The 21040-nt window shown below is 50.7% G+C and overlaps 1 protein-coding gene across 6 annotated transcripts; it reads right to left on the bottom strand.

The window, feature by feature from the left end:
* Window positions 1–895: 895 nt before the first annotated feature.
* On the bottom strand, window positions 896–19562 carry NPHS1 (NPHS1 adhesion molecule, nephrin). 6 transcript variants are annotated; one of them, XM_059906325.1, is made up of 29 exons: window positions 18969–19562; window positions 18646–18861; window positions 18447–18569; window positions 18113–18241; window positions 17388–17469; window positions 16903–17006; window positions 16592–16719; window positions 16332–16503; window positions 15988–16145; window positions 15577–15721; window positions 15350–15474; window positions 13954–14140; window positions 13599–13728; window positions 13277–13449; window positions 12720–12860; window positions 12489–12629; window positions 11861–11982; window positions 10699–10870; window positions 10447–10603; window positions 10200–10351; window positions 8711–8822; window positions 8446–8627; window positions 6809–6865; window positions 4993–5112; window positions 4830–4854; window positions 4648–4723; window positions 4391–4484; window positions 4186–4301; window positions 896–2187 (listed from the first exon to the last, which is right to left on the bottom strand). In XM_059906325.1, exons 1-29 carry the CDS (start codon window positions 19108–19110, stop codon window positions 2056–2058), a joined length of 3813 nt encoding a protein of 1270 aa, XP_059762308.1. In that variant the 5' UTR covers window positions 19111–19562; the 3' UTR covers window positions 896–2055. The 6 variants fall into 6 exon arrangements, with proteins under 6 accessions (XP_059762308.1, XP_059762309.1, XP_059762310.1 ...); XM_059906326.1 differs by having other exon boundaries at window positions 15401–15474; XM_059906327.1 differs by lacking the exons at window positions 18447–18569; window positions 18646–18861.
* Window positions 19563–21040: the final 1478 nt, after the last annotated feature.

Below are 21040 nucleotides of genomic sequence, written 5' to 3'. Positions count from 1 at the left end.
GTTTCTCCTCTTCCTTCTCCTCCTCCTCCTCCCTTCCTCCTCCTCCCCCTCCTCCCCTCCCCCTCCCCCCTCCTCCTCCCCCTCCTCCCCCCTTCTCCCCCCTCCTCCTCCCCCTCCCCTTCCTCCTCCTCATCCTCCTTCTACTTCTCTCTCTCTCTTTTTTTGGGGTGGGTGGGTGGGTGTGGGCCACACGGCTTGGCTTGTGGGATCTTAGTTCTCTGACCAGGGATTGAACCTGCGCCCTCAGCAGTGAAAGTGCGGAGTCCTAACCACTGGGCCTCCAGGGAATACCCTGTAGTCTTCTTCTTTGAACAGGAAAAATACACAATTAGAAAAATTCTATTCTTAGGAATGGAATCTTTTTTTAATTAAAGGGAAATCAATTGGACTCCAATGTATTTGTGTATTCAAGTGCTGTGGTATAAAAACTTATTTTAGCCTATGCTGATAAAAAATAATATGTGGACAAGCATTTGTGGGGTTTTTTAAATTATTTATTTATTTATTTGGCTGTGCCAGGTCTTAGTTGCAGCACGCGGGATCTTCGTTGTGGCATGCGAACTCTTAGTTGTGGCCTGTGGGATCTAGTTCCCTGACCAGGGATCAAACCCAGGCCCCCTGCATTGAGAGCACAGCATCTTAGCCACTGGACCACCAGGGAAGTCCCTGGACAAGCAATTGAACTAAACAGTTTTGACAATATGATTAATAAAATAGAACTGGGGGCCTAAAGAAAGATTATTCCTAACTATACTCTGTTCTCCATGGAAATAGACAGCTTCTCAGTTATCTTTTCCTGCTTTTCAATACAAAAAAAATAGACTAATAAGAACCTGCTGTATAAAAAAATAAATAAAATTAAATTTAAAAATTAAAAAAAATAAGAATTCTCTTGCTGGGCTGCTTTATTATAGTGCCTTTTAAAAAATAAATTTATTTATTTTATTATTTATTTATTATTTTTGGTTGTGTTGGGTCTTTGTTGCTGCGCGCGGGCCTCCTCTAGTTGTGGTGAGCAGGGGCTACTGTTTGTTGCAGTGCGCGGGCTTCTCATTGCGGTGGATTCTCTCGTTGTGGAGCACGGGCTCTAGGTGCATGGGCTTCAGTAGTTGTGGCTCGCGGGCTCTAGAGTGCAGGCTCAGTAGTTGTGGCACACGGGCTTAGTTGCTCCGTGGCATGTGGGATCTTCCTGGACCAGGGCTTGAACCCGTGTCTCCTGCACTGGGGGGCGAATTCTCAACCACTGCGCCACCAGGGAAGCCCCAGGGAAGCCCCTATGGTGCCTGTTTTTAAAGTCACTTTTGTTGAGGTATAATTTATGTGCCATAAAATGCACCGATCTTAAGTGTAGAGTTCAGTGAGTTTTGACATATCTATACATTCATATAACTACCACCACAATCATCATATAGAACATTTCTATCACCCCCTCAAAAATTTCCTCATACTCTTTTTTAGTCAGTTCCTTCCCATGGCCCCAGGCAACCACTAATCTGGCTCTGTCACTGTAGATTAGCTTTGCCTGTTCTAGAATTTCTATAAGCGAAATCACATAGCATGTATTATTTTGTGTCCAGTTTGTTTCAATAAAGGCTGTTTATTTTCTATAGAGTCTATTTATGTTTACATGTGTGTCACAGTTTATACATCGTGTTGTAGATAACCATGGAAAAGCATAAACCAAGCTATTTCAGATGTAGTTGAACTCAAAATGAACTGAGTTTTTAACATGCCTTTTCCCACTTCTGAAATGTTTACTTTAAAAAGCATAAAAACCCTCAGACTAGCTTTTCATTATTGAGATGTCTTTTACAATTCACTGTGTCCCTATGGAGAACTCTAAATCCAACCCCAGGAGGAGGCTTGTTTATACTTTGACACCAGGTTGAACCATCTTCTGTCACTTACACACACCCCTCCACTTCCCTTTCTGAAAAACTCCAGTCCCTTTGTGTCCAATGGAGATCACTTAACAAGCTCAGCCTAGGCTGGAATAAAAAGGACAATTGGGATATTATGTCTTGCAGGTGTAGGAAAAGGGTGTTGAGAAGGCTCTCACACCAGCTGTCCCCTCAGCTCAAAGGGTAGAGCGTCAGGTTCCATAGGGTCCAAATCTCCTGCCACCTGATCATAGATTCCTCTTGCATCCTCATACCTGTCTTCAGGCCAGTAGAGGTCACAGGAGCCCTGACAAGCAAAGGTGGAGTTAGAACCATAGAGAGATGCTCTGTGGGTCATCACTGAAGCTCTGGGGGATACACCCTCCTGCTCTACTTCATAGAAAAAAATGTTTTAGTTTCTAATTATGGTGGAAATTCCAACATAAACAAAGAGGAGAGTGATTATTATGTACCCCCGTGAGCCCATCACTTAGTTTCAACAATATCAACCTTTGGTCAATCTTTATTTATCTATATCTCTAGCTTCTTATCCCCCACCCTCCCAACTGGATTATTTTTAAGCAAGTCCAAGATATCTTGTGATTTACTCTCAAAAAAGTAATTTAAATGTCAGACATGTGAAACTTTTAGTTAGCCCACGATATCAGCTATGGGAATTGTGGAATGTGAATCTTGATTCTGTCAGTCTTATGAATGTCCAAAACATTCCATCATCAAAATAGAAGAGAGAAAAGACCATGTAGGGTGGTCATTACTGGGGATGTGCTTTCCCTAGATTTGGGAGAAAATGGTTGTTTTTGATCAGCAAACTTTAGAGCAGACTTGCCCACGGGCCAAATATGGCCCACTGCACTTTTTTATTGCCTAAGAAGAGTTTTACATTTTTTAGTTGCTGGGAAAATATCAAAAAAAGAATGATACTTGTGACATGTGAAGATTATATTAATTTCACATTTCAGTGCCCAAAAATAAAGTTTTATTGGAACTTAGCCACAATTGTTTGTTTATCTATTGCCTATGGCTGTTTTTAGGGCAGAGTGAGTAGTTTCTAGAAAGACACTATATCCTGCAAAGCCCCAAATATTTACGATCTGGCCCTTTTCAGAAAGTGTGCAGACTGCGTCTGTGCTTTAGAGGGCACATGTGGTTCAGCACCATGGACAGCATTATGCACTTTATTTCCACCTTTGTGGGGAGAACAGTTCCCCATCTGGACAAAGTTACAGAGGGAAATCTTTGGCCCACTGTAGCCAGAGCATTAGTCAAGGCCACACAGAAAGTAGGGGTTCTGCCCCACCTCCCTTACTGTGAGGCAGTAGGTGGGGCTTAGTTGGTGGCCAAGGTCCCTGTCTGCTGCTTTTGCCTGCCCAGCCACAATCTTCACTTCCCTCTGTGCTCTCCATCCCTCTTCCACTCTCAGCCCAGTGGATTGAGTGGGGCTGGCCCCTACTCCCTGATGCCATGGGTGGGCACTGATTCAGACGTGTCCAATTAGCATATTCTACTCCCCACTTCAGTGGTTCAGCAATGAGTATGAGCCAAACTAAACCAATAAGTGTCCGCGTTGGGGCTTTGGAGCTATTGAAAAAGAGGCATTCCCTTTATTTGAAGGTTTCTAATCTAATAGGATACAAACCTGAATTTGCTAGGGACATCTTTAGAGAGGAAATTCTGGGTGGGCCTGAAGACATTTCTATCCCTTGACTTTTCCATTGAGTGGGCCAAAAAATTATTTCTCTGTATCTCTCTGCTTAACCAGTATAGTGGAGATGGCTAATTATCCAACCAACTACATACCTTCCTTCTTCCACAGTAACAGAATTGTAGTAGGGGATATAGCTGCCAAATAGGCTGCATTTCTCAGACTCCTTTGCAGTTCGGTGTGACCATGTCCATATTCTCACCAGTGGGATAAGAGCAGAATGCACCGTTTCTGGGCCTGTACCGTAAGTCAGGGTTGTGCCTCTACCATGCTCTCTTTTTCCCTTTCCCACCGGTTGAAACCCCCAGGGAACTGTCCCATCCATGTAAATTTGGTCAGCTTACTAGAGGATAGCAGAAGAACACAACAGAAAGAACTTGGGCTCCAGAATAACCACATGCAGCAGGGCCACTCACCTCTGACTGCTATGTGAGAAAGAAATAGACTGTCTTGTTTAGGTCACTGGATTATGGCTAAGGCCTCTTTGCTACAGCAGCTAGCTTACCCTAATTAATACAAGCAATAGGAGGTGGGTTTCCAGCACTAGCCAAGAAATATTTCTGCTGATACAAATCTCCTCACCATCGGTACTTCATCGTAGAGGGGTCCCCAGGCCCCAGACGGGGCGTACAGTCTTTCCACCTCATCATACACGTGCCCAGGAAAAGTCATATTCTCCTCCTCAAGACCTGTGAGACCTGGAAGGGAGAGATGATCAGGGCACCAGGTCCAGATGTCAGAGGTACCTATGGTGGGGGGGGGGGGTTCCACTGTGCTCACCACTCACCTCGGGGATAAGACACCTCCTCCAGCGTGGGGGGCAGCTGGGGACTGAAGTCCCTCATGGAGTGGTAATATGGCTCTACATCTGTTGTGCTAACCTGTCAATGGCCCCCCCCCAAAAAAACAACAGATAAAGTCTTTTCCATCCTTTGACTCCATCATTCCTGGAAAGGGCAATGATTAACGTGAAGCTGACAGTGGAATTTTAGTCACTGTCAATTCCCTGTCGGGGGGGCGGGTGTCAGAACCACCCTCACTCACCATGGAGCTTCGGGTGTCACGGTCTCCAGTCCACTGGCTCTCCTCGTATTCATTCCTGACTCGGTCTTCCTCCGACCTTCCAGGATGGAGGCATGGGGGTAGCTGGGTGTTGACCCTCTGACAGCTGTCTCCCTCAATCCTCCTCCCCAGAGTCTTCCTTACAGAAAAATATCCCCACTTACCCTGCCTCTGTCTTCTCTGAGATGCCTGAGGGAAGTAGGAAAAAAGGGGTCAGAAACATGCTCCTCGAGCCCACTTGGCCCTGGGATACCTTCATATGCAGCCAACCCAGGGCTCCCATCACCCTTGGGCCTCTGTCCCGGCAGGGGAAAGGTCCCTCCTCACCCTCAGCAAGACGCTTCAGTCTCCGCTGCCAGAGGAATCCCCCGACACAGGAGGCGTTAGAAAGCAGCAGAAGACCCCCAACAGCAAACAGAACCGGCAGCAGGGGCAGCTTTGAGGGTCCTGTGGGGACAATTGGTTTTAGACTTCAATTGGGGTTCTCTGAAAAAGCCTGTCCCTGACCAAGCAAAGTCCTCCTCCTAGGTCAGGAAATCAGATGGGCAGGGGTTTCCATGTCCACTCCTTTTGCCACCCCAGGGAAGGTGGCTCCTTTCTCAAATCAGGCCATTAGCACTGGGTCCTACCTTCGCCCAAGCCCCTTGTATGGACTCAAGCAGGAACTTCAGCTCTTTAGCTGGGCATTCAAGACCTTCTATGATTTGGCCTCTTCCCATGTCTCCACTGTTGCTCACAGACTATTGACCCTCCAGCCACACAAAACTAACCACTGGCTGTTTCCAGAATCACTGAGACAAACCCACACTTCTAAGCTTTCGAATAGTCAAGTGTCTGTCTTTAAATGTCCTTTCATCTCAAGCAAACTTCTACTCTCCCTTCAAACTCCATCTCGAATGACTTCCTCTTTGCACAAACTTCCATCCCAGACAATATCAGAGTCCTCTGCTATATCCCTGAGGACAGGACTAAGTCCCTCTCAGTAGACATCTGCTTAGCACTCATTTCCCCAACTTCTGCTAACAGGACTCATTTTCCTTTGACGGTGGTTACTCCCTGCTCTCAGCCTGGATGGCCCCCCAGGACTCTGTGGAGGACACATGGCCTGACCTGGCCAATAAGAGCACCCATCCCTCTTCCCACGGTGATCAGTTCAGAGACTGGCATTTGACCTAAGGTGGATTTTTGCAAGAACATCTAGGACACTCTTCTGCTAGCTGCTAAGAAGTGAAATAAAAGCTGAAGGTGTGAGAGGACTTCTTTGCCTTCTTAAGAGAAGAACCTGAGAAGGAAGTCATCAGAGTGGAAGGCAAAGTTGAGAGAGAGAGTGAGAAACTGATCCTTGGTGAAAATTTTGAGCACCTGAATCCAGGCACACTAAGAGGTTTCAATTTCATGAGCCAAGCCATTCTTTTTATTGTCAACAACAGCTGAATTTCTGTCACTTGCAACCTTCTCAGACTCTAAAGGGGATTATTTGCAAAATGATCATAATTGTCTCCCTATATGCATACCCTTGAGATTTTCCCTTCCACACTGTCTCTGAATTGAGCCATGTCACTTGCTTCAGCCAATGAGACAGAATCAGAAGCTTGAAAAGTGCCTGTAAATTGGAACTTGCCCTCTCCTGCTGCTCTTGGGATTCCAGTGACCACCTCCATGTGAACAAGCCAAGGAGGCACATGCGGCCCACTTACCTCCATTGTCCCAACCAAGAGCCAGATTGTCAGACGTGTGAGGAGGGGCCCTCCTAGACCAACCAGTCCCAGCAGAGCTGCTACATGACTATAGCCCAGACCAGAACTGTTCAGCCACTCATAGAATCACAAGAAATAATGTTTGTTGCTGTAAGTGCGCATATTTGGGATGGTTTGTTACGCAGCAAAAGCCAACTGACACAGGCTCTGCACAGGGCATGGAATCAGCTAGTTTTTCGTTTTGCTTTGTTTTTCAGAATTAAACTGAATTAGGAAGACAGAAAATTTATCACATCCAGGTAAGAGGAAGAGCTAAGGATATGAGTGAGGGCCTACAGGGCAGAGCTAAGTCTTAAAGGGCTGTGGCCACAAGGAAGAGGAGGTGGGGTTAGAGACCAGAAAGTTTTTTCCAGGAAAGAGAGGGTGTTTGGGGATTGAGGACTTGCCTGCAGGCTGCTCTGTAGGCAGCTGGTAGTCAGGTTCTCCAGAAGGTTGGTCTAGACCTGGGAGGTGGATATAGAGAATGCAAATTAACACCATTAATCTGAGATAAGCCTTAAATATTTCTCAGCCTCCTATTAAGCTTTGCAGCCCATTTTGAGACTCATGGGAACTAATTTATGACTTCTTAGGAATATTTCAAAGAGAACTGGAAATTGCTGATGATAATGACAATACTATTAATAGCCATTCTAACACTAATGCTAATAATAAAAAAATAATAAATTATTGATGAGTGCTTTATGGTGTGGAAGGTCCTTTTAACCTGAATTGTCAATTTTAGGGATTAATCAAAAAAGATGCTGGGTTCTCAGAATGCCTTAATAGAAGTATAAGTTCTAGAGCAACGGATGTAAGTATAGTACTACTTTATGCTTTAGTGCTTAAAGGGAAAACTGGAATGGAGGTGGGGGAAAGGGGAGGGAAGATTGTAGGGATGGGAAAGAGTCCTTACTTCCATGAGGAAAAAGGCTGCTCTGTCAGGAAGGGAAAGACAGAAAAAGGGAGCTTTCATGGGGCAAAGTAAACAGAAGGTGAGCAGGGGGCATTTCTTTAAATTAGCATCTACATAGCACTTACTTTGTACAGGGCCCTGTTCTAAGAGTTTTAGATATATTTTATTTAATCCTCACAACTGTCTAAGATAGACCTTATTTTCAGAAACTGAGATACAGAGGCTGGAGATACACCTTATCTTTAGAGCCTGAGGCTCAAAGATCATACTGAGTCTTGAGTGACTTGCCTAAGGTCTCACATCTAGGAAGTTGCAGAGCTGGGACTTGAACCCAGGTTTGTCTGAACCATGCTCTGTGTGGTTAGCCACGACACTGTAGTGTCTACCAGAGTCAAAATGTTCTCAGTCATATAAGAATTTATCCGTGTCATCAAGTTGCTGAATTTATTGACATAAAGTTGTTTGTAATACTTCCTAATTTCCTTTAATGTCTGTAGGATCCGTGGTAATGTCCCTTTTCATTCCTGATATTGGTTAAGTGGTGTCTTCTCTCTTTTTTGCCTTGATTAGCTTTATAAACATTACTGATCTTTTCAACAAATCAGCTTTTGGTTTCATTGATTTTTCTTTATTGTTTTTTGATTTTCTAGTTCATCAATTTCTGCTCTTTATTATTTCCTTCCTTCCGTCTACTTAGGATTTGGGTTTAATTTTTCTTTCTTTTTCTAGTTTCTTAAGATGGAAACTTAGACAATTTGAAGACTTTTAAAAAAAAATCTAATATGAGCACTTAATGCTATAAATTTCTTGCTAAGCAGTGCTTTAGCTGCACCCCACAATTTTCATGTTTTCATTTTAATTCAATTCAAATTCTCTTATAATTTCCCTTGTGTGATCAATCACATTCCAACAGTAGAGTCTAGTGGCAAAAACTAGTCTTTGGAGTTCATCTGCCTGAGTTTAAATCTCATCTGTAGTTCCTTCTACCTGTGTGAGCTTTGACAGTTTAACCTCTCTGGGCCTCAGTTTCTCCATCTGCAAAAAGGGAATAATAGTATTGACTTCACTATACCACCCTATAAGTTCTCTGAGGAATTTTGCAACCTGCCCAAGAATGTCCCTTCCCACCTGGAGTGGTGACTGAGATCTGGGACCCTTTGTCAGCTAGTCCGCTGTCGCCCAGGGCATTGCTGGCCAGCAACCAGAGCCTGTATCGTGTAGAAGGCTGCAGCCCAGTCAGTGTGAAGGTGGTGGCCTGGGGTGGTAGGACATTCATGTAGAGGAACCCTGGAGTCCCCAGAGCCTCATACCTGCATGAAAGGGAGAGCAGTCATTCAGGGAGGTGCCCCAGTCCTATTGCCTACCACCCCTTCCTGCCATGACAGGGACCCACCTGATTTGGAAACTTTGTGGCAAGCCCCCATCAAAGCCAGGCTTCCACTCCAGCCCCACCGAGTATGGGGTCATGCTCACGACCTTCAATCCCAATGGCGGATCAGGGCGGCCTTTGAGGTAAAGGATGGGGGACATAGTCAGAGGATACAGAAGGATTCTGAAAGATTCCTTCCAGATTCCTTAAGCATGATTTTAAATATACAGTCGATTCTCATTATTCATGGTGGTCATGTTCTCTAAAGTCACTGCGAACCCTCAACGAGCAAATACCAAACCATTGCTTCTAGGGGAAATGCAGGCTTAGATTCCCATGAGCCTCTAGTCACATTTTCATCAACCAATTAACACATGATCTTGTATTATGCATGTTTCTGCTTAAAGACATCTTATTTAATATATCTTGTTGATTCATTAACATTGAACTCACAGCCAGTGGTGCTATAACTCACACCTGAACGAAGCTTATCCAACACAAGTATTTTCTCCAAATGGCACACCACAGACTTCTTGAGCTTAGGAACACCAGACGGCACTTTAGTGCTGTGCTTGGGGGCCATTTTATTTAGCAAAATCACTAACAAAAAGCACGAAGGTGCAAAAAATGAGAGCTGTAAGAAAGCAGAGTGTCGCCTTGCTCCACCTCAGTGGAGAATGTACTCATTGGGTGACTCAAATTTTTCACCCGCTCTGTACAGTCGCCTGAATGTCTGAGAGAGCAGCATGAGTATTGATTTGAGGGTTATGAATACATTTTAGCCAGCAGGCAAATTTGCATATACAGACTCCACAAGTAAGGAGGATTGACTGTATAATATATGTTTCTTGTGGTGGCTTTTTGTGCCTATCTCATATCCATTCCCCTCATTTCTTCTGGTTACAGAACCCTGAATATCCATTGGAGAACCACTCTCCCACATCCTCAGGCCATATGCTTCTGATGGAAGTGACTCCACTCCTTGTAGGATGGACATGTGACTAGGCCTCACCAACAGGAGCAACAATCAAATCAGGTTGTCTTCCCCTCACCACCTGATTGGATCAGGGATGGGCTGGGAGCCAAGTGGAACCAATGGATCTTAATTCTAGTACTTTCAGACCACTGTTAGGAAGCCTTACTTTATTGTAAAGCTTCTCATAGTGGTTGTTAGATGTTTAACAGACATCTCACAATAAAGCCAACACAGAGAAAAGCGATCCTGAGAGATGGGGAGTTCTTGATGACAGCTGAACCTAGATCCAGTGACTCCTGAAAATCTACTTTTCAGTTACTTGGGCCAATAAGAAACCCCCTCCATTTTTTCCTTTGTTGTGGGTTTCCCTAAAAATCCAGTCTCCATTGGAATTTTCGGAGCAGGCAAAAACTCCATCCTCATTCATAAACACTTCTCAGGTTTCAGGAACACTGCCATTCTGAGAGCAACCAGAGACTTGGGGATTGACCTAGGGGAGCACCCTCCCAACACCCTCACAGCCCCCTCCCACCATACTGATGCTGACGAGTTGAATATCGGTGTGGTCCGAGCCGAGGGGGTTGGTGGCTGTGCACGTGAAGAGGGCATAATCCTGGGCTGCGGACACGTTGGCAATGGTCAGGAGGCTGCTGTGGACACCACTCTGGTGGTATGTGTGCTCTGTGTACCTGGAGAGGAGGTGTGGCAGGGACTCAGGGAGGGTGATTGGGGCTGGGGGATCAAAGTTAGGGCTGGACTGCTACCTGGCTGGGCCTGGGCTCACCTGGGATCCTGGAGATCCAGAGGGACCCCGTTTTTGGTCCAAGTGAAGACGATATTGGGGACACCTCGGGCACGACAGTGGAGGGTGGCAGAACTAGTGCTGTCTCCAGCTGCAGCCACTTTAGTTAGAGGAGAGGGATGCTCCACGTGGGGGGCAACTAGAGGGGTTGGAGGTCAACATGAGGTGTATGGAAGGACACGATATGTGGATTTAGTGGCAAGCGCTGAAGTTAGGGCTTTGGTTGTTACTCACATCTGACAACAAGACGGACCAGCCCTCTGGCTGGAGGTGCCACCCCATTGTCCACAATGCACTGGTAAGCACCAGCCTGGGTCAACTTGGCGTGGTGAATCCGAAGACGCCCTGTGGACCCCTTTGATATCTTCTCCATGTCATCCAGGCTCTGGTCCTCCTCCTCTTCTCCCTGGAGGCACAAGACTCAGGAGATGGTCCCCAAGTCTGGCCCCTGCTCCATTATCCTCCAAACTGGGTTCCCTCTGTAGCCTCATTCTCCCAGCCACAATCACCCTTCCTAGCAAAGAAAAAATTCCCCCTGTCATCCACCCATACACCCATCCATCCATTTATCCAACCATTCATGCATGGATCCATCCATTCATCCACCAACCCAGCCAACCACTCACCCAACCATTTATCCAACCATTCATGCTTGGAACCGTCTACCCACCCATCCATCCATGTATTTAACCATACTATCCATCGATTCATTCATTTATCCATACATCCATCAACCTCCCATTCCATCCATTCATCCATTCACCCATTCATTCATCCAACCATCTGTCTTCCTTCTACCTGTCCATTCACCCTTCCATCTCTCAACCCATCCACCCCATCTATTTCCTCATAGACACACACACCAATAAATACATGCATCTGTTCATCAATGCATCTAGCTACCTATTTATCCATCTCTCCATCTCTCCATTGACCTGTGCACTCACCCATTCATCCGTCCATCCGTTTACCCATTATCCTTCCACAGACATCTTTTCCACTGATGGTGTGTCTACCCATCCATCTACTCTCTAGTCTAATCTACTCATTTCTCTCATTCAATCATCTAACTGCCCATTTATTGATCCATTTATCCAGTCATTCACTTGTTCATTTGTCCATCTGTTCTTCCACCCACTCATTCATCCATCCACCTATTCATCCACCCATCTACCTATCCATCCATATATCCACCCACCTGCCCACCCACTCACCTGGTTATCTATTCACTCATCCACCCATCCATCTGCCATTCAACAGTTAGTTCTTGGAGCATGCCCAGACAAGTACATAGTTATAGAGGGTCATGTAGACGTGACCCCTCCTCCCAAGGAACTCACAGTCAAGAAATCACATCCCCCCAGCCCCCTCCTTTTACCAAAGGTTGGATCCTCACCAGCCTCTCCCAGTTGAACATCTCAGGAAGGATGGGATTGGCGTCAACAGTGCAGACTATGTCCACAGAGTCCCCAATATTCACTTCAGTGGGGTCTTGGAGAGCTCGGATGATGGGAGCATCTAGGGAAGGGAGGAGCTTGGGGAAGGCACTTGGGCCCAGACAGGCCATGGTGGAAGAGGGCCCCAGGTGGGAGAGGCGTCTTAGAGGTGCCCGAGAAAGTTATGAGTGTGATAAAGTCTGCCTTTGGAGTAAAGTTCTCAAGGTTAATGAGGTTGTCCCCACCCTCTACTATACCACTGTAGTGACAAGAGTAGGTGCGGTGGACCTCCAGAATTGTGTGGCAGTGGGGCTTCCACAATGGGCTTGGCTTGCTGATGGGAGTAGGTGGGCAGAGATTCTACATAGGGTCTCTCTAGTGGGCAGGTTTCCCAAAGTGGACGTGGCTCCGTCACAGTGGGGGCTCCCAGAGTGGGAGGCTTCCAGGATGGGTGAAAATCCCTGGGTGGGTGGAGCTTCCACAACGAGGAGACTCCACAGTGGGCAAGATTCCCTGGATGGGTGTGGTTTCCATGGTGGGCGGGGCTTCCAAAGCTCCCTATTTGCCTAGGGTGACGAGGGGGCTCACAGTGTACATCCAGCCTCACGAGAGCTTCAGCGGTGCCCTCTGAGTTCTGGCAGTGCAGCTGGTAGAGGCCATCGTCAGCGCGGGTCACGTTCCATAGCTGCAGAGCTCCACCAGACAGGATACGATGCCGGGGGCCGCCAGCTGCGGGAAGTAAAGGTTGAGGGGCCTGCCAGACCCTCCCGTCCTGGAGTCCCGGAGACCTGCTCTCCTCTTCATGCCCCTTCCCTGTACCTGGGCTGAGGCGGTAGCCGCGGAAGGTCCAGTTGAAGGCCTCCGGGGCAGGGTTGGCAGACACGGACACGGGCAGCAGTGCCTCGCCCTGCTCCACCGCGGTCACCACAAGCACCTGCTCACCCAGGAACTCTGGAGGGTCTGCGGAGGAGGCGCCGCTGGGAGTCAAGATTGTTAAGGTTCGGATCCGGGGAGGATTTGAGATCAGGTGCAGGCATGAAGTGTTAAAGTCGAGATCATGACTCGATTTTAAGGTTGTGGACAAGGTAGCAATGAAGTTCAGAGCTGAGATGGGGGTTAGGTTCAGGAGAAGCCAGAGTCAGCTTTAAGGATGGAAAGAGGGTTCGGGATGGGGGTGATGGTCAGGGGTAAGGATAGAGGACAAAAAGCAGGATGGGGGTTGGGCAGGATAGGAGCTGGTGCAGGGTCGGGTGTGAGGATAAAAGTCAGGAAAGTTTCAAGGTTTAGGATGGAAGTCAAAGACAGTATCAAGATGAAGACCCACGTAGTATAGGGTCAGGAGGGAATCAAGAGGGACGCCAGGCCTGCACACATACACAGCACGTTGAGGCGGTAGAACGCGCTCACGGTTTCCCGTAGCTCGGTGCTGTGGGCACGGCAGGTCACGCGGTGGCCGTGGTCGCGGGATGACATTCTCAGAAGGACGCTCCTAGCGGCGGCGGAGCCTTTGAATGGAGCACTCCGGGGCGTGGCGGCCACACCCTCCAGCCTGTGGACCGGGCAGGGAGTAGGACCAGAGCCAGAGTCTGGGTACTGGGCAGGGTACTGGACAGAACAGCAAGTAGGGCGGGGGCGGGATTCTGACTGTAAAGGAGCGTGACCAGAACCAGGGAGCGACGGGGCCACTCGCACTCTCACCTCTCCCCCTCCTTGTCCCACGACAAGTTGACCGGAGGGTTGCTGCTAACGCTGACGCACGTCAAGTTTAAGGCATCCCCGGGGCGCAGCGCCGACGCGTTGGCCAGGATCGTCACATTAGTTGGGGGGACTTCGAGAACCGGTGGGAGGAGCGAGGCCCAGAGGTGAGGAGGAGGCCCGGCCTGCTTCCGCCCGGCAGTGACCCAGGCCCCGCCCAGCCCCGAGCGCGCCGGGGCTCTGCGGCACCCACCCCTCCCCCAGCCGCCCCCCATCCCCAAGCCGCCAGCCACGGCTCCGGCTCAGTTCCCCGCCGCGGCCAAGTCCTCCCCCGCAGCCCGGCCGTGCGCCTCCTCACACTGCACCACAAGCTGCGTGGACGCGCTGAGCTGGCCGGCTTTGCACGTGAACTTGGCCTGGTTGTCCGACGGACCGGTGATCAGTACCAGCTCTCGGGAGAAGGTGCTCCCGGACTTCTCCAGACTTCCCAGCTGCACCCGCCGTGGCTCCTGGGGCGGCCGCGGTTCGGTCACTGTGCGCGAGTCCTGAGGGCCGAGACTGACTGGGGGACGGCGGGTAGCCCTGCCATTCCCCGCGAGACGCCCCACTGGGTTGGCTGCCAGCCCAGATAAAGCTTTTGTGTGATGAGGAAAAGGCGCCCCCTTCCGGGGGCACCAGCTAGGGTAGAGGAATGGGGACCGGAACTGAGCACATCCTACCGGAATCTCTCCCGTCGACTGGGCCGCCGGAGCCCCGAGATTTTGCTGTCTGATTCCGCCTCCAGTCCCACGCCTCACCACCCCCGCCCCCCGCCTCCTCTGCTCTCTGGAGGCCTGCAGTTGTCGGTGCCCTCGGCCGACCCTCAGCCCCACTCCTCAAAATTCATTCCAGCTATGTTTACCAGACACCCTACGCCAGGAAACTCCCTTGGAATTCCCAAACCTTTCCCAGAATTCCTTCACTTTTGCCTATCCTTAGTTCTTTTTCTTAAACTCCCTACCTTCCTCAGAGATCTCCTTTGATCTTTCCCTTAATTCCATTGGCTGGTCGCAAATTTCTGAATCCTTCCCCAATATTCTCTTATTATCCTAATCTTTTACTAGAATCCTTTGTATTGCCCCAATTCGTGGCATTTCTCCAAAATTCCATCCAATTAAATGGAATTCAATTTCGTTCCTATAATGCCTAGTCTTTCCCCCAGAATTTCCACTAGATTCCTAATTTCCCAAGAGTCTCCCAGAATTCTGCCAGAATTTTTAAATTTTAATGGAATTTCATTTTCTTACCCCCAAGTCCCAAGAATTCAATTTAATATTAATGGATTTTTCAAATGTGCTGGAGGATTACTAGTCTTTCCCCCCAAATTTCTAGGCTTTGCCCACCATTGTCTTTGTTTCTGGAATTCTTAGTCTTTCCCTAAAATTCCTGCCATTTCACCTGAATTCCAAGATTTCACCAGTATTTCCTTTAATTTTAATGAAATTAATTGCCTTTTCTCTAGAATTCCCAATCCGGATCCAGAATTCTTTCTTTTATTCTAGAATTCTCACTGTTTTCCCAGAACTTCCTCACTTTTCCTAAGGTCCCATTTAATTCTCATGGCGTTTGTCTTTTCCAGTTCCCTGCCGAAACTCAAAATCTCCAGTATTTTTCAAGAAATTCAGGTTTCCCAAGATTTCCCAAGAGGAGGAGAGAAGGGGCTTCATCTTTCCCCCACATTCCCGGCCACCCCACAACCCTTGCTTGGCACCAACCTTGTACCAGGTGAGGGAAGGGTCTGGATTGCCTCCAATGGCCAAACATACCAGCCTCACCCGGGTCCCAGCCCGGAGACGCTGCCCCTCTGGGGGGCCCTCAATCCACAGCTTCTGGGCAGGATCTGTGGAGAGAGCCAGGAAGAGTGGCTCTTCTCTCCCGGCTGGGGCCTGAGGGTGGGGGTCTCTAAGGCACGGGGCACCCCCGGGTGAGGGTGGAGCCTCACATTTCACATTCAGGGTGAGTGACTTCTTGAAGGTCTCCTTGGTGAAGGCCTCACTAAAGGCCTCACACGTGAGGGTCAGACCATTGTCCTCCCGTCGCGCCAGGAATGTCAGGTTAGACATGGAGATGTGGCCACCATGCAGGCCCTGGCAGGGAGCGAGCTTCAGACTGGGGGAGTAGGGCACCCCCATCCATGGTACCAGTGACCTGGGTCCACCCCAGACCCCAGCAGGGACACAGAATCATCTCCACCCTCTCCTCTGTTAGACCCAGGAGGCCCTGGGCCCCAGTCCATGCTTGCTCCCCAGGCACCAAGGCATACAAGCTGCCAGACCCCCTCCTCTCCCAGATCCAGGAGTTGTGCCCTCAGCTCCCTCCTCCCTCAGACCTAGGAGCCCGGCCCCCGCCTCACATCCATGACCGTCTCCTCTGTGGGCAGCAGCTGCCGCCAGCCCAGCCACCATCGCAGTAGGACCCTCGGGCGACTGGACTTGGTGATGCAGGAGAGTGTCACGTTCTTGTTCTCAGACTGGGATGCAGATCCCAGGATGGTAATGGCACTGGGGGGAACTGCAGGGATGATGGACAGAGGAGAGACATAAGCTGGGCTGCACGGTTCACAGATGAGCCCAGACAGAGAGGAGACTGGGGACAGATGATGAGGTCTTTGGCATCAGGCAGGCATGATTTGGGGACACAAACAGATGGTTCTCTGGGGCACAGACTGACAGATTGGCAGCTGGCACCGGGACTCACAGGTGACCTGCAGCGTGACCCCGCATTCCTGGATTCCTGTAGATACGCTGTTGTAGGCCTCGCAGCTGAGCCTCGCCCCATGGTCTTCCGGCCGCACGATCATCACTAACGTGCTGCGGGCCACTGCCTGAGCGTGCTCTGTGCCCCATGCTGTGGACACTGGCTGGCCGTTCTGGAGACAGGGACAGGCCTGGGCCAGCTCAGGGCCGGCTCCTGGCCCTCGCCCTTCCCCGCACCTCCAGACCTGCCTCTGCCCTCACCTTCAGCCACTGCAGTGTGGCTAGCGGATTCCCCCCTCGGGCCACGCACAGCAGCTCCAAGTTCTGCCCTGCCCTCGCGTGCCCCTCGTCCAGGCCTGGCCACTCAATGACAGGGGGTCCTGGGGGGACTGGAGAACAGCAGTCACGGGCCTGGGGACCCCATCCATTCTTTCCAGGCCCCACAACCTGCCTCTGAACCCCTATGTTTCCCCCTTGAGAGTCTGAGCCTTCCATAATCCCTGTGCCCCCAGGGCCCCCCAATTCCTGCTCCCCATCCTTAGTGCCAACAGTTGACTCAGTTCCCCACTTACACAGAACATTCATGGTGATTGAAGCCTTGATAGGGGTGTCCAAAGCTGGGCTGGACCCCTCACAGACCAGTAACTGCCCGTTATCTGAGCTCTGGGGTGTCACCCTGGGGTGGGAAGTTGGGGTTCTAAAGTCAGAGTCATCATCTGAAATTTGGGAAGTCAAGGTGAAGAGGTGGGCGTGCCGGGTCCCCACACCTGGCCTAAGTCTCTATGATGATTTCCTTTAGGATTTAGAGTTCCATGGAAGAGATTTCGGGGTCAACAGTGAGAACTGGGGTCCCAGAGGCCCACACCTGGCCAAAACCTTTGTACTTGATCCTCTGGAACTGGGATTCCATGAAGAAGTTTTAGAGTGTCAGGGTGAAGAATTGGGTCCCGGATGTTCCTACCTGACCCAAGTTTCCATGCTTGAATCCCTAGGATATGGGGTTTTCATGGAGAAAATTGGGGATCAGTCTGCGGGGAGGGCACCCCAATTTCCATACCTGGCTGTGGCCTCTGTGGTGAAGAGTTTCTCCTGGGATCCCTCATTCACATTAGCAGAGATGTCAGAAATTGTTTGTCCACCTTGGGGTAACAAGAAGGCTGAAGGGGTGCCAGCTTTCCCCCAAGGTAGATCCTGGGGAGCACGGCCTGGAATTCCTCAGGGTGGACATACAACCCCTCCCTCCTGGTTCTGGAGGAAAAACACTATGTCCATTCCCTCCACACATTCCAGCCTCCCTGAATCCTGGAGTCCTCACTCAGGGCTGAGTCCTGGCCTGGGCCTCTCCCCTCCTCTCTTTTTATCTTGGCTTCGCCACCTGGCTTGCAGGGATCTTAGTTCCCTGACCAGAGATCAAACCCGTGCTCCCTGCAGTGGAAGTGCGGAGTCCTAACCACTGGACCACCAGGGAATTCCCTCTCCCCTCCCCTCCTTGCTGGGTTGTATTACCCACCCCTATCACCTCAGCTTCTCGTTGCTACAACAGAAGGACACCCGTATCTCTATCTGGAGCCTCAGCCTCTCCCCTGAGTCCTGGCCTAGCAGTCCCGTGAACTCCTCGGTACCTTTCCTGGATGTCCCCTTCCGTCCACTGGGTCCCACACTGGCCTCAGCATCTCCCCAAGCCTGTTCCTGCATCCCATCTCAGGAGGACCCTGGGCAGGGATACATCCCCTCCCCACTCCAGGCGCTTCACGCTGCCCCCATCAGTTCACCCACACTCACTCAGGAGGAAGGTGATGTCAGGTGCTGGCTTTGCGTCCCCAGACACACAGCTGACCAAGTACTCCTGCCCAGCTACCCATGTGACCGTGCTCCCTGCCTCGGGGGTCAGCTGAAGCACCTTGGGGGGCACTGGTGAGAAAGGGTCTGGGTAAGCCAGAAGCACCCAGAAGGATATGAGGATTTGGGCTTTGTGTCTCATTGCTCAGGAAATGAGTTCTGCACCCTGGGTCTAAGGAAAGGGGTGGTGGGGAACTGGGGGCTTGGACTCCTGGACCCTGGGGCTGGCGAGGGTGGAAGTCCAGACTCATGGGTCCTGGAGGTCTCTCACCCGTACCCAGGATGGAGAGGATCACTCTGGGCGACACGAGCTCAGGGCCTGTTTCTGAGCGGCTGACCTGGCACTCATACCCTGCGTCATCGCTGAGGTCACATGCTTCAATATGCAGGTGGAATTCACCTGCAGGGAGGACCCCAGGTCAGGGCCGCGGTCAGCCTCTGCTGGTGGCTCAGAATCTCAGGCTCTTGTCCCTTACCTTTCATAGGGTCCCCTTGCAGGCGATACCGCGGGAAACTGGGGATCCTAGGATCGGGGCCTAGGAGCAGCCCGTCTTTGGCCCATTGGACTGTGCTGCCAGGGGCGCTGACCCCACACCACAGCTCAGCGGCAGCCCCCTCCACCACCGTCAAGTTTTCAGGCAGAGCCCAGAAGCCTCGGGGGGCTGAGGCAGGGACTGGCACCTGGGCCAGGCCTGGGGACACAGAGGTGTCAGTAGGAGAGGGCAGAGGGTCTGCCTGGAGAATGTGGGTGGAAAACGAGGGCCACCTGGCTCTGGTCACCGGCCAGGATCCCACTCACCTGCCATCAGCAGCCCCATGAGGAGCAGCGGCATCCTGATGAGAAGCCTCAGAGCCATCCCAGGTCCTCTGTCTGTGGCTCCCACAGTGACCACTGCCCGCCTCCTGCGTCTGCCTCTGTCTTTCTCTGGGTCCCTTTCCATGTCTCCGTCTCTTACTTTTCTCTTTGTTTCTCTTTTTCTTCTTCTCCTTCTCTGTTTTTCTCTCCTCCCAGGAGTCAGTCTCCCCTCCCCCACACCTTCTCTCTCTCTCTTCCTGCCCTAAGTCCCCTCTGATCTCCCTCCTGTATTCTCTCTATCGTGCTCTCCTGGTCTAAAGTTCCCTCTCTCTCTCTCTCAGTCTCTATCTCCTTCCCTGAAGTCAGTGTCTATTTTTCTTTCTTCTCCTGTGCCACCCCCACCCCTGGTCTCCTCTCACCACTCACAGCCCCTCAGGGAGGACCCACTGCTGAGTCGCGCAGGCCCCGGGAGCCCAGGAGAGCGAGGATGCGGTCAGTGGCAGAGCTGGGTCCAGTTCTCAGTCGAATCTCGGCCTCACACTGTTACCTCCCCCAGTCACCCTCCCGCATCTCCAGCTTCAGGCCTCTGCCCAACAGGCTCCTTCCGGCCCAGCTGGAACAAGAAATCCCCTGTCAGCTCATGCCAGGCACATTCCTCGGTGCCTCCCCAGCCCCCATGACCCCAAGGGCCGGGCTTGGGCCAGGGGTAAGGAGGAGCAGGTCAGACCCAGGAGGTCCCAGCTCAGCGTGGGGAGCTGAGAGCGGGACCCAGCGTGGGGGTAAGACTCTTCAGCTCTTCCTACCCTGGTACCTGACCTTCAAGTCCCTTCCTTCTTTGAGTAGACATCCCCCTCTCAGTGACGTCAGGGGTCTCTGCTGAGGAGTGTGCAAGAGTGTGTGAGAGGGACTGGGAGAGTGCCGATATCTGTGTGCACACATATGTGTGAAGTGCTTGTGAGTGTGTGAGCATGCTTGTGAGCCTGGGGAAAGTGAGAGTGAGCTGTGATCTGTGGAAGTTTGTGCAGTGTGTGAGTGTGTAGATGTCTAAGGTGTTAAGTGTGCCTGGCAATCTGAGTGGGTAGGAGTGAGAGGTAGGGTCCGAGGTCACAAGCACTGAGCCCAGTGTGGGAACACTTTGGCAAGGGCCTTGTGAGTTCTAGTTCACGTAGCTTCCCTCTATCTCTTTCTGTCTCTTCTTGCCTTCTGGGTGTCTCGATCTCTCTCCCTCCCTCAATCCATCTCGATTTATTTTCCTATCTTTCTCCATCGCTTTGAGACTCTCCCTCTCTGACTCAGTGTCTTTCTCCCCCTCTCTCTCTCCATTAGGCGGTTACATGTCAGCCAGCCTTTAACTCTGTCACTGTCTGTGCCTGTATGTTTCTCTGTTTTTCACTTTCTGTCTCTGTTCTCATCTCTATCTCTCCCCCACCCCATACTCTGTCTCTCACACACACCAGGAGCTCAATGAATATTTGTTCTCAGTCAGCCTTTGACTGTATGCCTTTCTTTCATTTCTTCATCTCTGAGTCCTCCTGATTGTCACATCTTTGGACTTTATAACCATATGCTGCTTGGCCTGCCCTCCCCACTCCAGTGTGCGCATACACACCCACATGGGATAAGCTTCTTCTGCCCGCTTATCTCCTGCAGGAATTGGAACTGCTCGTTTTCTCTCTCTCTCCCCACTATGACCCCCATCTGGTCCTCATCCAGAAACAAGATGAGGCATCTGGCCTGAGGCCCCACACCTCTATCCTTGATGCTCCCTCTGGTCTTTCTTCTTCCCTCCCACTACTGACTCCTTGCCCTCCTCCCACGTTCCCTCTCCCAACGCCCCCACGCCCCCTGGGGAATGGGCTGGATGCAGAGCTGGAGGTTCTCTCATAGGGCCGTCACCAGATGGTGTCCCTCGGGGCCAGGGCATAGAGCTGTCCATTGCTGGGACCTTTAATTAGCACAAACCTTCCACCCTCCACCTTGGATGTTTTCCTTCTCTGGATGCTCCTGGGACCTCAGCCTCTCCATCTTTCCATGCCTGTGGCCCCAGAGAGCCAGAAAGGGGAAGTGATGTCAGG

This window comes from Balaenoptera ricei, chromosome 19 (assembly GCF_028023285.1).
Source record: "Balaenoptera ricei isolate mBalRic1 chromosome 19, mBalRic1.hap2, whole genome shotgun sequence".
In the NCBI taxonomy this organism is placed as follows: domain Eukaryota; kingdom Metazoa; phylum Chordata; class Mammalia; order Artiodactyla; family Balaenopteridae; genus Balaenoptera; species Balaenoptera ricei.
The sequence above is the reverse complement of the archived record's forward strand: the minus strand, read 5'-3'. Positions and strand labels throughout refer to the sequence as shown.